General features: G+C 45.1%; 2 protein-coding genes across 4 annotated transcripts in view; one reads left to right on the forward strand and one right to left on the reverse strand.

Annotated features, from left to right (window-relative positions):
• Nucleotides 1-14,704, forward strand: part of LOC144104719 (RNA polymerase II-associated protein 1) — a 37,926-nt gene extending 23,222 nt beyond the window's left edge. The window contains exons 18-30 of one of the 3 annotated variants that reach the window (XR_013308622.1): nt 503-728; nt 1,639-1,794; nt 2,468-2,598; nt 3,247-3,438; nt 5,898-5,993; nt 7,299-7,429; nt 8,134-8,275; nt 9,095-9,260; nt 10,341-10,425; nt 11,946-12,079; nt 12,569-12,680; nt 12,914-12,977; nt 13,658-14,340. Coding sequence is in view for 1 of the 3 variants with exons in the window: in XM_077637877.1 (XP_077494003.1) it covers nt 503-728; nt 1,639-1,794; nt 2,468-2,598; nt 3,247-3,438; nt 5,898-5,993; nt 7,299-7,429; nt 8,134-8,275; nt 9,095-9,260; nt 10,341-10,425; nt 11,946-12,079; nt 12,569-12,619 (1,510 nt within the window). In the remaining 2 variants the exon portion in view is untranslated. Of the gene's footprint in view, nt 1-502; nt 729-1,638; nt 1,795-2,467; nt 2,599-3,246; nt 3,439-5,897; nt 5,994-7,298; nt 7,430-8,133; nt 8,276-9,094; nt 9,261-10,340; nt 10,426-11,945; nt 12,080-12,568; nt 12,782-12,913 lie in introns of those variants that run through there. The other 2 variants (XR_013308623.1, XM_077637877.1) reach the window with 2 other exon arrangements.
• On the reverse strand, nt 13,567-16,584 carry Pex12 (peroxisomal biogenesis factor 12). Its single transcript, XM_077637881.1, has one exon. The coding sequence runs from the start codon at nt 16,582-16,584 to the stop codon at nt 15,589-15,591; it is 996 nt and encodes a 331-aa protein (XP_077494007.1). The 3' UTR covers nt 13,567-15,588.
• Nucleotides 16,585-16,627: the final 43 nt, after the last annotated feature.

The raw sequence follows: 16,627 nt of genomic DNA on the forward strand, positions 1-16,627 counted from the left end.
TGATAGCATAAAAGCACACATCTGTTCAACAGATGTGAACGAGACAGAAAAATTCAGGGACAATCGATTAATGTGATGCGGAGGAAATGCGGAGGATGGATGAGGAGGGGAGATGGGGAGAGAAGCAACAGGGGGGGGGGGTTGGCAGATTTGTCTAATGACGACAGCGGCAGTCGTGAGTTTTCATGCAATGAGACTTCTGTGCTATCTCGTAAAAGAGTGGAAAGGTGAAGATAGGTACTGTTAAATTCATGCCGTTGTGTTTTCATTAAATGTCAACCGACTAGCCCAATAACAAGCCTTACTGTTTCTTCAGAGCTTTTGTTTGGCTATTTGTTTGTGACAGTAGTGTTATACCTCTATCATTGCAGGTTTTCATCTTCGGTGTAGTTTGTTCTTTTTCAAATTCGACTTTTAGCTGCAACATAACATTGGCTGAGCGTTGAAACTTGGGAGGGGGTTTAAAAACATTCAGCCGTACACCTTGCTTGTCATCTTCCAGGACGTGCTCTTCGCTTCTTGCTGAAAGTGAGGCAAGCGAATCAGGCTCCCACTCCAGCAAGTGCTTGCCGTGCGTCACCTCTGAGGAGCCTGTCCCATGCACGGGTTGGGACGTGGGCTCTTTTGAGCTCCTGGCCGCCATGGCTAGACTTGTTCGCATAGTGACTGCCAAGTCACCAACAGGTGAAGACATCCAGAACAACACAGTCAGTGAGGAACTCTTCAAGGTGAAACTCGTGCATTCTCTGGCAGCTTGCTTTCTATTTTCTGCAGGGGCAGAATGCAGGGAAGTGGCAATCTGTAGTTTGTGAGGAAAAGCAAAAAGTCACGAAATCAAGGATAATTTCGAGGGGCACCCAAACTCTCAATCCCTTGGGCTGTTTAAATCATGCCATGAAGGCTTGCTACTGGTGTTGTGCAACAGTTTCTGCTATGAAAGCTTTGGTGTTACTTGGTTTCAGTGACTGTTGGCTTCGTTCATATGTGTGTCATAACGAGCCCCTCATTTGCTTACCCTTTTTTATTTTTTTATTCAAGTTACTCACAGGCTCCTTTACATTGGAGCATTGTGTGAGTGGGGCAGTACATAGAAGTTAGAGAACAGCGCAAAGAAACACTCAATTGATCCATATAATTACGTAGCTGTGGAGCCTCAGTGGCAGTACTACAGCAATGTGAGCAGCACAGCTGAAACATCTTTCTGTAGTACTAGAAAATGTGAAGGTTATCATTGGTAGGTTTCCTTCATGATGCGAGATGGCATTAAGCTTGCTGCTGTGCAAAGACAGCAATTCAAGCCACTCGGAGTCTCGGTACCAACTGGTTTATTCTGTTTTCGCCGGCTCCTTCTCCTGGGCCAGTAAACAAAGAATAGGAATCCGATGGTTCGACAGCAGTGCCACTGCATCTTCTAGGCTCAGTTACAAGCTGACTTCTGCAAGCATTTTATGCTCACACCTACTGTCAGCAACATGGCATGGTGGCAGATTTTTGAAAGCCAAACAAAGTTAACTTATGAATGCTCAAATGGTATGCAGAAAGTGAATTTTATATGGCTCCGTTAGTGGAGCATCTTTATTTAGGAAATTTACGCTGTTAAAAACTTAGTTTTTCATCTATTTTTTTTTTTTTTCGCAGGTTCAGATTGCCTTGCTCTGTAATGCCAGAGTGAAGACATACCTTGACCAGCTATGCAGTCATGCCAAGCGTTGGACCCGCGACAGTAGTTGCAAGTGGCTGTGCCGTCCAGAATTTAACCTGCTCTTTGAGCTGGCACTTCTCACTTCTCCCAAGGTAGGTCAGATTTTGACTGTGACTACTTTTGAAAAATCATTCGCTAATAGGTAGTAGCCGCCGCGGTGGCTGAGTGGTTATGGCGCTCGGCTGCTGGCCCGAAGGACGAGGGTTTGATCCCGGCCACAGCGGTCGAATTTCGATGGAGGCGAAATTCTAGAAGCCTGTATACTGTGCAATGTCAGTGCACGTTAAAGAACCCCGGGTGGTCGAAATTTCCGGAGCCCTTCACTACGGCGTCTCTCATAGCCTGAGTCACTTTGGGACGTTAAACCCCCATAAACCAAAACTAATAGGTAGTCATTTAAGGACTTTTCATGCAATGCACTATTAATTGGTCCCATGATGTTATTTCATAATAAGGTGCAAAATAATGTATTCTGTAGTGCTGGTTAGTAACAACGCTACAGTGCCAATTTTCATTTGCCATGAAGCTCCTGCAAAGCTTTCCAGTACGTTACCTCAATGTTAATTGAAGATTGTCACCAAACTAATCATTTGTTTCATATTAATGGAGTGTTCTTTGATAGGTGCCACTTAAGTTGTGGCATGTGACACCAGCAAAGCTTTTTGTCCTAACTTTTAAAGGCGGTGCTGGTATGCGCTCAAAAGTACAAGAGTTGCTTCCATACGGACATGCAGTGGCGTGCTATCAACTGTGCTTTCTTTTTAGGCCTTAAACGAGGATGACGTTGCACTCTACCACGAAGTGTCACTCGCCCTTGTTGCCACGTGTGCGCCGGGCTTTCAATGGGAATATCAAAAGCTTCTCGAGGGTATTGTTTTCGCATCCAGCTTTGCATGGTGAGTACCTTCGTAGCGCATTTATAATAATAATATTAATAATAAATTTTAATTTGTTCATTTTGTTTTTGTTTTGTATTTGTAAGGAAGGGAGTTTGCTGTTATGAACTGTGTACTGTCTCTATGTTTACTGATGTATTTCCCACCCAGCCATGGCCCCTGGCTTGGGGCTAGCAATATTGTTAATGCAACGAAAACCACTGCTAGTTTGTGATATGCTTACGCATATTGTGTACCAAGCAAAGTTATGCAACTTATATATTTAGCGAACTTTTGCATCAAATGATTGGAACAGTGGATCATTGACCCTGATGTCGCCAGCCCCAGTTGTATTCTAGCAGCTTTTAACTTCGCAACTTTAATTTCCCAATTTCCACATTTTGAGGCTAACATTTATAGCATCTGAGGCTGCATTATAGCCACTTGGACATTGTTTCAAGCTGTGTAATATCTTACTTAGATATTGATTTTGTGTGCAATGGCAGTAATGATGAAGCGAGACAGAAATGTACTCCACCTTTGAGGATTCCCCTGGACACACAAAAGCTTACAGTGGTGGTAGTGTCACCCTTGTAGTTGTGATAACATTGGTGGTTGGATAAATGAATATTTGATCAATTTTTTAAAATCACTCTATTTTTCTTGCAGCTCTGATTCCAACACGCAGTCAAGCCAGTCAAGATTGTCAACAGAAGGCACACCCATAGCTCAAATGGATAGCATCACAGGATCTGCACTGACTCTCACTGCCTTTGCGAAATTAGACCACACAAGACTTTCCAGTATTAAGCCTGTTTACTTGAAGACGTTCACACCAATATTGAGGCAGCACAGTGAAAGGTAACGTTCCTTTACACAGGATTTATTCTGCTGTTTTGAAAATGGTGCCTTTTGCAGCGTATCCCAAACAATGCAGTTTGTTCTCTGCCATTTTGTGATCAGTTGTGCTCCTTGTATTTTGGGGACAAGACTTTGGGGACAATTCACCCCATATTGTAGGATGCTGTGCATCAGTGTTCTGGTGTTATTATTATTATTATTATTATTATTATTATTATTACAGTCAAACCTGGATATAACGAAATTGAAAAAGTTCGCAATTTTTCGTTATATCCAGGTTTTCGTTACATGCAGTTTTGGGTTAAGACTGGTAAGGATTATGCCAAAACGAAATAAAAATTCGACAGATATCAATTCAAGTGAACTCGCCATTCAAAGAATTTATTTAATAGAGAAAAACTGCGTAATTTTCGCTTGCTGTTTTTGCCCGATCGAAGCCACTACTCGGCGCTCCAAGGAAACTAAGGCATCCATGGCTGCTTCATCGTCCTGCGAGCCGACGAAATGGCGCAGAACGTCCACCGCGTCCATCAGTTCCCTCGCGGTGGGAACAGCACAAAACGTATCAGGCTCTGACGAACCGTCACCTTCAAGGCTATCTTTAACGGTTTCGACAAGTGCCGCATCAGTCATCTCTTCCGTAGCCACGGCGCCGTTGTCCACGAACAAAAAGTTGCACAGCTCGACACCGTCGGGCACCCCACCGTTCATGCGTAGTTCATCCCACGCTTCTGCGACCTCGGGTGGGCTTGAAGGTTCGTCTTCAGTGACTGTAGCTTGAATGGCCTTATTTACCTGAGCCTTGGCGAAGCAATTGGTGATCACTTGTGATCCGACCTCTTGCCACGACGCAGCAAGCATTTCGATTGCTTGGTAGATATCCACTTTTGTTGGCCATTCAAGGCGGATGTCCAGGAGCATCTTCTGTATCAATCGACGCCGGTAACAGCATTTAAAGCTGTTAATAACCCATTTGTCTAAGGGCTGTACCAGAGAAGTGCAGTTAGGTGGCAAATGCTGCAGCTCGACCTTAGAAAGCTGTAGGCCTTCCACATGGTGCGCGGAGCAGTTGTCAAGCAGCAAACAAATGCTGCGAACTTGTCGCTTGACATCTTGGTTGAGCTCCTTCAGCCAGTCGTAAAAAATTGCCCGCGACATCCAAGCTTTGGAGTTTGCCACATATTTTACTGGCATCCGCCCTGTTCCTTTAAAACATCCGGATCGGGCATTGCGGAAAATAACAAACAGGATTCGCTTGTCGCTGGCATCAGTGTTGGCGCAAAGCAAAACCGTCACGCGGAGTTTAATTTGCTTTCCACCGCGGCAGTCTTCTCCTTTCAGTGAGAACGTGCGGCTCGGTAACATTTAAAAAAACAGGGCCGTCTCATCAGCATTATAAATGTCGGCAGCTTCATAGTGGCTGAAAATGCCGGGAAGCTTCTTGGCCACCCACGAGGCAGCAGCATCGCTGTCTGCGGAGGCAGACTCGCCAGATACCACTTTTCCGACGACACCGTGCCGGCTTTTAAATCCTTGTAGCCAGCTGTTACTCGCTTTGAAGTCGTCGTGGCCCAGGATACAAGCAAAATCTATGGCTTTCTGCTGCAAAATCGCGCCACTTATGGGCACGTTTTGTGCTCGTCTGTCCAAAAACCATGCAAACACGGCGTTGTCCACATCAGCATACGTCGACGTCTTCAGTCTTTTCTTCTGGGCGCTTGTGCCCGACTCCATCGCACTGCGGATGCTTTGTTCTGCAGCAAGAATGGTTGACAGGGAGCTGGCTGGTATATTGAAGCGGGCAGCGACATCCTTCTTTTTTTCGCCGGCGGTAACCGCATTCAAAATCGAGAGCTTATCTTCAAGCAACAAAACTTTGCGTTTCCTCACAGCAGAACTCATCGTAACGAACCGACACCGTAAACACACACCAACACACACACGTCAACACGCTGACGAAGAAGGCTTACCATAACTGCGCCGCAACACCACGAAAAATTTGTCATAGTAGTGCCACCTAGTGTCAAGCTACAAAATGAAAGCTTAAAAGTTGCTACGCTTGCCACGGAGCGGCGATAGCGGCGCTCAACATCATCATCATCACTGAGGTCTGCTTGTTTGCTGCGATTGCAAGCGTTCTGCTCGCGGTCTACTTTACCTTTTAATATAAAAACTTACTTAAACAATATTCATTAAAGTTGCGCACTGCCCGGTCAAATTTCGGGCAAAACATTACAAGATACAGCTCGATGATCAGAGCCACGGATTCGTTACATCAAGGTCAACTGCCGCAACGAGTTCGTTACATGGAGGTCGCCTATACATGGGCTTCAATGGGGGATGTGCTGGGGAATTGAAAAATTTCGTAAAATCCAGGAATTCGTTACATAGAGGTTCGTTACATAGAGGTTCGTTACATAGAGGTTCAACTGTATTATTATTATTATTATTATCTGCAGCATTGTGTCCCTAACCCCAAGCAAGAAGCCATTGTTTCCATGTGACTGGATCTACTTGCCTCTGCACCAGCTCTGCGCACTAGAGGAGAACACAAGGTAAGCCATGCCTTAATTTTTTTTGTGTGTGTGTGTGTATGCGTTTCACCAAAAATGTGAAGATAATGTGAAGAAAGTATTTGAAACCTCCTGTGAAAATCTTAACGTTTCCTTGGCCTTGTGATGTGTAGAGGTAACCTTCAGAAACAACCTTCAAAAATGGAAATGCTTGTGGGCGGAGCCGGAGGCTTCCTGCTGGTCAAACCTTAATTAGATCACATCTGGTGGCAGGCGCATTTGAAAGCAAGAATATACTACAAAAGCTGTGATGTTTACATCGTTTTAATTTTATCCTCTGACCTCTGTAACTGGTATTGATTAGCCAGCTAGTTATGACATGTATGTCTGAAATGTTGTCCTTTTTTGGTTAAAGCCGATTTTTTACCAAATGGAATTTGGCATACTTTTACTGGTGTAAGCCATACATTCCAACCCTATAACTAAAAAGTACCTATGCATTTAGTTTGTCATGGCTCACTGAAGGCAACATCTGTGTCCCGTTTTTTTTTTTCTTTTTGACAAACGAGAAGTACCAACCAGCTGGCTACTTAGTACCTACCACCTGGCACAACCCCAGTGAAAAATTCAAGTTGTGTGTGATTTACTAGTACTTACAAAAAATTACACTACTGAGGCGCTTAGTGCCATCTAAATGTTGTTCTGCATCTCAAATAAAATGCGCCGGATGAGAACCAGTGGAAGGTGACAGAATTTGAAAAATTAAAAGGATTTTAACAGATGCAAAGAAACCTAAATGAAACTGCAGAGCTCACTTGCTAAGCAGACCAGATGCACTAGTGCTCAGGTGAAGGTTCTTGGCTTGAACCATCGACTTGGCCAAAATATGTCTTAGGTTATGTGCATTTAGTCTTCGCGGAGTTGGGATCGAAAGCCCTTTTTGTTGCAAGCATTTCTTCTTATAGAGAGCTGAGCACCAGGCCAAGGAAAAGTTTGCATACAGAGTCGGTCACAAAGCGCTCGAGCAGTGCTGTCCATTGGAAATAGAGCAAAATTCTGAAGTATGTATAGAGTTTCGCTGTTAATACTACTTGCTGTGGAAAGCAGCCTGATAGACATGCGAACCGCACATGTACCAGTGCCTTACCTGCAGCAAAGCAGCTGCAATAAGATTTAGCTTAATTTGCTCCGCAGCACACCGCTCGAGCACTCTGGAAAAGTGTGATTGACTCTGTACACAATGGAAAATCAGTGCGCATCAACCGTCACTGGCAGTAAACTCCAAAAACATGCAATTTAACGCATTATGTAGTGCAGAGATTAGAGAAAGAGATGTTGCCCTTGCAGAACCTACGACCGAAACGATGTCCTGTGCTGCCTGCACTGGGTCGGTCATCTGCTCCGCGCGAGGCACCGCTTCATGAGAGCATTTCCACCGTTGGTCCACTTCACACGCCTCGCTTCGGTGTTTCTAGCCGGTGAGCTCCCTATTTTCTGGCTGAAAGCATCCTTTCTCCCGCCCTTTTGGGAAAGGGTGAATGAGCAGTTGTTGAAGTACGATTTTAATACATTTGAAATGTCTAATGCGTTCACTTCATTGGTTAAAGATGGTGGCAAAATGCTTTCATTATAACTGTTTTTCTCATCATCATCATCATCGAATGTCTTGACGTTGTTACTGTTTGCTGCAACTCATCGTACCGTGTTGCTCAGAGAGAAGTAGTCTTTCGCCATAAAATAAGCCAAATTTCTGTTTATTGCTCCCGTGGTAAATAAGCCCAGTGCTCCTTACGTGCTGCTGTTTTACTGTTAATGCAAGCAGCGTATGTAGAAATGTTTTTCATTAAATGAGGCCTTGTGTCAAAACATGAAGGTGTTTGTGGCTGGAGAGCTAGAACTCACTTTAATCCTACATGGCTGTATTTCACACATGTAGTTTTCATTCTGGCATATGTTCAGGCAGAAGAGTGTTCAGTGCATTTGGCTGTACAGCACATTCTACTTTAACATCTCCAGAGGTCAGCCAAATGTATCATAGCCGGTTATTGTTCCAAGCATCCTGCTCCACCCAAGGAAATCTCTGTCTAATTGAGCAGGAATTTTTTTCCCCGAATCTGCGTGATGTCACACTTTAGGGAAAATCCTTGAATGCTTAAACTTGGTGCACTCACTTCCACTGCAGGGCCTGAGCTGTTCTTAGACATGGGGGTGCAGGGTGCCATGTTGTCCCTCCTCCAACTGCTTGAGCAGACTGCGCTGCTTTGCCGCACACAGCGCCATCTGGATCTCAGGGACTGGCCTGGCATGCCGTCTTTTTCGGACTTGTGAGTCTCAGCAATTGGTCATAAGATCCCAGAAGAAGCGAGAAAAATTGTTCTGGAAGCCTCATTTTTTCGCTCCTTCAATGGTGTATGTTGCACATAAATATTAATGGCAAATGAGCCGTGAGAAGTGACTGGGCTGATATGAGGGTATATGTTTATTCTTTTTCTTTTACGCAAATATAATGTCTGTACATGGAAGTCACTAAATTAGAACTGTTATTTGAATCAAAGTATAACTTGCCTGTTCAGCTTTCTGTATGCACAGTGAAACTATGGATTTGTTAATTGGAGCCAGAGTTATCTCACCTTCATGTTAGTGGGACAGTGATGATTCCTGGGTGGACTTCAGTATTCCCAGATGCCATAGTAGTAAGTTGCTCTATTACAAAAAGTTCTAAAAATGCACTAAAGTAGCATTCGTTTTAAATTCATTTGTTCTTCTTGTTCTCTTAACTGCAGTTTCTCTTGCATGCAAATGTCTGAAAACTGTGTCAGATACATGACATTTTATTATATGCAATGTACTCTACTGGCATGCTCTGATATACTTCCCTGCTTCCTCCAGGTTACAATCCAAAAGATGCTAGCTAATGTAGGAAATGCCCTTTGAGCAAAATCTCTGTTGGTAGGATGCTCATCGTGCTTTCAATTCCCTTGTGGTTACTCCCCAGATTTTCAGATAACTAAATTCTCCTGCTATGAAATCTTTTCACTTGCCCCCACCGAGGAATTTCATTGCTTCTGAATTCAGCTGCATTGCAAGTCCTTTGTCACAGCGACTGCAAGACATGCACACGCACTGCGTCTCGTTTTGCGCAGCTACCTACAGCTACTGGAAGAGTACGTGGGAGAGTCCTACGGGGACGCCGTGTTTGCCTGCTGGGTGCTGGTGCCATTGCAGGGTGCCTGCGACCCCCACTTCCGCAAGCTGCTCTTCGCCGAGAACCCGGAGGCCCTGGCTATGACCCGCCTGAGGCCGGAACAGGCACGTCACCTTCTTCACATACACCTTTGTCTTGTGTAGCATCGCATCTTTCGTGTATGCGCATTGCCTGGTCTGCACGATTGAGCGTTGATCTGAAAAAGGTTTGCGGTCATGTCCGCTAAAACCGGACAAAGCAGTTGCACGATTTGGGCACCTGCCTCTGGAGGCAAAATGCTTGGAAAAACGGTCTGTGGTGATCCCCCGCCATGTGAAAACCACATATTGTGCCGCGATGCTCTTTGCTCAGCTGCCCTGGCAGCATCTTTAAAATCAAACCATGATCGCCACCACGAATTCCAAAATGCATGTTCTTTCCTTCTGTTCGTAACTTTCATCTGGGTGTTCAGCACAAGTTTACGAGCGTTCTTCTTACGAAGCTCCATCAAGCCTACCTTCTTCTTCAGCTACTATTTCTTCCGTTTCTTCCAATCCAACCTCAAAAACATTGTATCCATCTTCTTTTTCCATACCCACACGGGCCCAGAAAATTTTTGCACCCGTACAGAAAACCCATGTACAGCAGTGCCAAGATTGATGATTGTAGATGTTGAACAAACTTCTGTGTTAAAATCTGTACTCTGCCTTAAAATTTTTTAGGTGCAAAGGGAGCTGCATGGTTTGGAGAATGCGAGTTTGTGATGTTCGGGCTGAAATCGGACAGAGGGGTGGATGTGGGCAGGGCACATGACATGTAGAACATGCTACATGGAGGTCTCAGTATGTGAACATAGTGGGAGGGGTAATGTAATTCATGAGAGCAAAACAGGTAATAGCAGTGAGGTTGAAAAATTCGCCAGGACTGGCGGCCGTGTCATTGATTAGGGAACAAAGTTGAGTTAATAGTATCCGAGTGGAAATCGAAAGGAAAGGGCCTTTGTCCCTTGGGCTTGACCCTACTGGTGGTTGTGGTGACGGAGTGGTGCTGTAAGGTTCACATTGTTTGCCACATAGTGAATGTGATCAGTCTGTTACATGTCTAACAATTAATTTGACCTCATTCAGTATCCTTTTGCTGAAATTTGATGCATTCACCTTTTTCTCTGCATTGTGCTTTATCATGCTTTACTTGCATTTGTGCAGTCCGTGGTGCCCCTCTCCCGGTTTCTGGAACCACCCGAGGAGAATGCATTCATGCTGGAGACTTACCTGAAGCACTTGCTGTCTGGTAGGTGTTGTGCATCCACTCATCTGGAGCTTGATGCCAGGCTCACCGTCATGCTGCAGTGTAACCTGCAGCCTGACAGGGCTCTAGTCCTGTTGTTTCCGTGTTTCTATTATGATTCCTTCATTATATCTTGACTTATCAGATGCCATCTTGTGTAAATGCAACTTAACTTTCTGCTTAACACTAATCATAATGCTGTTTAAGGTCTGTTCCGTGTTTAAGCGAATGCGAGTTCGAAGAAAACTGTAGTACACTTTCAAAGCTTCATCAAGTTGGCTTTGAATTTTTCGACAAGTCCTTAAGAGTAATGCAGCACTCTTTCTAAGCATGCTGCGTTATGAGTCAGCAGGGATGGGCTGCACTGTACGAGGGGTTTCTTACCTCCTCCATTAAAAGGACACTGAAGACAAATAAATAGAAGTTGGCCTCAATCTATAGGGTGCAACGTTTTAACCACAAAGAAAACGGAGCTTTTATAAGCTAGAAAAGAAAAGAAAATGAAATACAGTTGTTACCATCACCAGCCAATTTCACAAGTAGAATGCATGCATCGACACCGATTTTCGGGTACTGATCCTGGAGGCTACGCTGCACCACCATTCACTTCAACATGGTGGCAGTCCGTCCTTTTTGGTAAGGACATCGTGAGTTTGGACTGACTTGCAGGGCAACATAAATACAATTTTTTTGGCGATCAATGCGTCTTTTTGCTGCCGGACAACCATCAGTGCATCGAGACAGAGCCGAAGAATCTATGTTTACTGAGAACAGTAATCACATGGAGATTTCCTCGGTATTCCCTTAACCTTTTTATTCTGCATACACGACACAAGTTGAAGTTAGTTGAAGGGTGGTCAGACAGGGAATGAGTTTGTAAGGAAAGGAAAGGCACAGTAAATGTCTCTTTGATGATGAATTGCTGAAGCTTGTTATGAGAGAGAGGAGAAGGGGGTTGGTGAAAAGGGAAAGGATAAAAAAAACCTCATGTAGTTGTGGGCACTTCAGGTTGAGTGACAAGCGCAGGAAGCGCACAGGTTTGCTGAACAACCACAGGTGTCAACATGAGGGTCATTGTAGATGTTTGGTTGGTTGGGTTGGGTTGGCGGTGGGTTGAGTACAACTGATGATGGTGTATGTGCTGGAAACCACCAAGATCCTGTGCCTTCGGCACCATTTGCAGAGCAGTGGTTTACACAGTCATCCCTTTGTATAATATTTTAAAACACCTTTACCTTGCCTCTCTTTCCTGTTTGCCCTTCATATGCCTTCTTCCTTTTCCTCTAGCACAGGGTAGCCAACCAGAATCTTCTAATTAACTTCCCCACATTTCCTGCTGTCTCACTCTCTCATGGAAACTCGCTAAGCTCTGCATGACAGGTTGTGTAGTCAGGGGCATTGCTATGGCTCAGGCAACTATTGTGCTATGTGTTGCAAGATTAAGCTTCTCACTGAAATAACCAGATTTTTTTATCTTTGTTCAGTGTTTTGTGCAAGCTCTGAGCTCTTCTATGCCATTGCAGGGCGGTTGGATCGTGCCAGAAGCCCATTACTACACACAATTGCTGAACGGAGTGTGGCACGGTTTGTGCACTCCACTATCTCGAGCCCTCTCAAAGTGCACTTACTCCAAGTACTCTCACGCCAGCGAAGAAAGGTACGTGTCACCAGATTTGAGGGACAGCATGCCAGTTGAAAACGTTTTTGGTGCTTTTTGCATGCAATGGAACTCCATTTCATTCATGCTTTTAACCGTGCTGATAAGAATATGAAGGAGATGAAACGCCATGGTACTTTTTGAAGTCTTGCGCTCTATATTAGTGGTAAACAGGTATGCCTGATTAAAAAGGAAGCGGGTCTATGTTCATTAATGAAGTCAGGTAATTCATAGACTTTCCCACTGCTTGAGATTTATATATTCATTATCTGCTTACCTTTATTACGAAAAAAAAAAATACCTGACTTTGTGGATTTGTGATGTATATTTAGTGAAGTATACTTTTTTCTTCCTCTGCATGGCTTTTAGCTTTGGTGACAAGCATAAGTGAGCACTGGTAAAGGCATTTGCAGTGTTATGTGCTATCTGCACTGTGTTTCATGTCTTGCATTCTTGTAACTCCTTGTCTTGTACGTGTCACACTTTCAGGAGGCCGCCAAACGGATTTTGCAGTGGACGCACACAAGAGCAGCAAGTTAGAGAGACTTGCGACTACTTCACTGCAGATGCAGTCAATGCTGCGTAGTAATGGATGCTCCAAGTATCCACAGATGTGTGCTAAAGCTTTTTCAGCAGCAAGCCTCAGTGAGAAAGGCAGAATTGTTTCAAGTGCTCCTCAATACATTTTTTTTACGTGTATCATCTGCTAGGCTCCTAATTTTCTGCGATGGAAAATTTTAAATTCCGTGAATTGAGAACAGAGACTCTCCATTTTTCCACGGAAAGCCTCGTTAATTCTTTCCTTACAGCACAGCTCTTATTCAAATTGTTCAGTCTGAATGATGCCACGAATTGACCCTTTCTGCACGATGTGGGCAGCTTCTGGACAAGCCATCTAGTAAGTTGCGAAAGAACTCCTCTTCCGTTTCGGATTTGGTTTGTTTGTCATCCATATTGAGTATTTTTAAGGCTTCCTGTGAAGCTTGTGAACATGTAGCAATCACAGCAAGTATGGCCACACTGTCACTGCCATAGCAGTGTTCTCGCGATTCCGCAGCACTGACTCTTTAATTTGTCCAAAGCGCCTCACACAAGCAGTATTTTTTTTTTTTTACTGATCAGAAAGTTTAGCATGGAGAGGCAATTGCTTGTTTTTACATAGTAACGTATGAAACATATATTCGTTTCTTCTTTGTCTCCTATTTTCTGACTGATTGTATTTAATATTTTCATGAATTCTTGTGCAGGTCTCTCAAATTTCGAGATTATTTTTCTTCATAAGCATAGGAGCCCATTTTTTTCTTTGTTATTAAAGAGAGAGTGCTGATAGCTACACTATGATGTGCTGTACATAATAGAGCAAATTTTTTCAAATTTTTGGCGAACAAAAATTTTTTTACTCACACCACCGTGTAATTGCATTTTACCACAGTAAGGAAAGAGAGCACACACGAGGCCTTACATGCAGCGGCAGCCACCTTGCCACCACCTTTTTGTTTCACAGTTCTGTATTTGTTCGCCTCTTCTTTTTTCATTCGCCTACTCCTGGCGGCTTTTTTACTGCCTTTTCTTTCTCAGTGGCCTGCGCCACATCCTTCCCATGTTTGCTGCAGCTATTTCGCGCCAGTGTGTGTCACACGCTTCGCCTCAATAACACAAGGTCGTCAAGAAGTTGGCTTCTTCTCGCAGCTTACAAGATGCTGGGTGAGCTCATTGTGGGTACATCAACAGAAAAAAAAAAAAATCGCTATTTTTGTAGCTTGGTCAAGTGTCTCAAACTACAGCGAAAAAAAATTGCCCTATATTTGTAGCTTGGTTTTAAATACAAATACAGTGCAAGGCATTTTGAAGCAGACGAATCAAGGAAAAAAGCACCTTATATTCATGCAAATACGGTTATACTGTTTACGACAGGAACAAGTATCGTGACTTGTCAAAAAACGGTGCGAGTGCATTGCTGCCAGAGCCACAGCTTACTTGAGTTTGAGTGGATGAGGGAGCAATCATGTCAAGGCATTGGCTGAACTTTGTTTGATACCATGTTTTTACCTTTCAAGAGAATCAAAATGATTACATTCCCACCATTGTATCATACCTTCTGATGTCCACAAACAGTCATCAAATGACACTGTTATTCTGCGAAAAATGCGAGATTTTTCGCAGAATCACGGAAAGTTGGGAGAGCCTTCATCTGTATATATGGGGTCAAAAATCTCTTTCCGATAAAGAAAACACGATGTCATGAAACAGTGCTCTTTATAAAAAGCAGTGACTTCACGGTGTGCACCATCTCTTGGCTTAAAGTCATGCCTGTCCCATCAATATAACGACAAGCCTGGCAGTATTTCACGAGTTGCTGTGTACAGTATGAGTCGTACTTGGAACACGAGAAATGGTTAAACTGGCTCCTAACATGGAGAAAAGTAGGTTTTACCACAGAGCAGGAACGTGGCTTCAGGCTCCTCTTCTCGAGCTTCTCGAGTGAAACCTGCTTTTCTGGATTTAAGAACAAGTTTAACCAATTCCTTGTGTTCCCTCTAAGTATGAAACAAACTGTACCTGTTACCCACTGCAAATTCACTTTACAAAAAACTGCTTACTTTTTGTGTCAAGAACTTTAATCACAAAAAAAAAACGTACTGCACTGGTTGTCCACAGCCTGTGTTCAGTTTGTAAAAACATAAGTGGGGAACCCTGCTCCATACATCACCAGGTATTAGCATCACAACAGCGACACTTGAGACAAACACCGTGCTCTGTGTTGGCAACGCTCGAGAACATTTTGGGTTCATATAAACCTCCTCATGCCTGCTGCCACCTGCAAGATAATGCCTCGGTTCTACACCATAAGCTAGGCGCTTAAGTAGCTCACCATTTTATTTACTTTCACACCCATATTAGCCGCATGTTGATGGCTCTGTGTACGGCAAAAATAAAGCAGGACGGTATTACCTGAAACCGTGTTTCATCATGTAGGACAACAAGCAAAGCAACACAGCTCGCAGATATGTTGGAAGTCGAGGTGCTGGCCTAATATGCAACCACTTTCTGCGCTCAGTGCAACAGAGCTCACTAAACAGGTTCTTTAATGAGGTGTCACAATAATGAGATATAGGTCAATTCGCTTCTCTGGCAACGTAACTCCGGTGATTGGTGTACTAACTAGCGAACTACCAGTGCAACCAGTTCTTGACGTGCCCTTTTCACCCTGTGGACTGTCCAGCAAGGAGGAACTTACTCCACGGCCAGTCCGTATACGACTGGCAGAGGCAAGGCGGGTTTAATGAAGCAGCAGTGCATCGAGCTGCGATGATACTGCTCAGACAATGAAGGCATCTTTGATATCCTCGCGCAACGTACCAGAAATGGCTAGCAATCGAGTGTCTGAATCGAACTCAATCAGCCACCGCGACTGTCGGCCCGCTCTGATCGGAACGCTGATTTGGGAGATTCGGACCGGCCGATCGCGCGTCACATTACGAGGCTGTTAATTCTTCAGATTGCGAGACTCACTGTCCAACGAGCAGCACGACATTATCGTGTGACGACGGGTACCCCGTGACGGGGCACGTGTTGCGGCCACTCGACAAGTGGTTCCTGATGCACTCGTGGCAGAACACGTACCCGCTGGTGGTCAGCACGGCGGCGCGCGACGCGATCTCGTTATGGCACAGCGGGCACACACCACGCCGCTCTGGAGACTCGCCAGCGTCGACCCTGTTAGAATGCGTTGGTGGCGTCGGCACCGGTGGTTCCGCGATCAGGCTGCCTTTCCTTTGAGTGTTCCACCAGTCCATGAAGTGCAGGAGGAAAGCCGCCGTGGCCAGCGTGGCGGAGAAGGCGTCGGCAACCCCACGCAGAACACGCACCGCCCTGCCCGCACTGCTGGGTTCCGCGCCGACGGGGACGGTGGGGGCGACTTCCAGTCGCACCGACGACAGAGTGAGCGTCGGCGAATGCACGGACGATTTGCCGATCGCGTAGAAGAGCGCGAACGACAAAGAAGCGGCTTCGCAGGCCAGCGAGAGAGACGGGTAGATGCGGCGGAGTGTTGCCATCCAACCTTCCTCGTTCGCGCGGGCGTCCTCGTCGAAGACGAGGGAGTCGAGCTTAGCGCGCACGTAAGGCAGCAGCACGAGAGACGCCAGGGATCTGAGGATGTGACTTCGTTTTAGCGCATCGGCGCCGCTGTGGGCGCCCGTCGCCGTTGCAACCCGTCGCAAACCGTAGAAGTGCTCGGAAAAGGAGCTCGCGTAGCGCGTCAGGTGGTACAGCTGAACCGACAAGTCGGCGAGTGTGACCAGTTCGTCGCAGTGCGCCTTCAGCCACGAACTATGGCTGCGTTTGCCGCTCCGTAGGTCCGCATAGTAAGAGATCAGGTGCCTAAGCGCATTTCTGAGTGCTCGCGCTAGGTTTTCCTGGGCTAGAACTTCGAATATCGACGGTTTTTGGGCCAGCTGAGTCGCCAAATGGGCTCCGTACTCGGCCATCTTTGTTATTCTCATTCAACTTTGCCTTGGATTTGGCTACGTCGATTTGTGACTTCAA

Source organism: Amblyomma americanum, chromosome 9, assembly GCF_052857255.1.
Source record: "Amblyomma americanum isolate KBUSLIRL-KWMA chromosome 9, ASM5285725v1, whole genome shotgun sequence".
Classification (NCBI taxonomy): Eukaryota; Metazoa; Arthropoda; class Arachnida; order Ixodida; family Ixodidae; genus Amblyomma; species Amblyomma americanum.

Bases quoted from the DNA above. Each gene is read 5' to 3' on its own strand.
- Pex12 (XM_077637881.1), bottom strand. From the start codon at position 16,584: ATGAGAATAACAAAGATGGCCGAGTACGGAGCCCATTTGGCGACTCAG.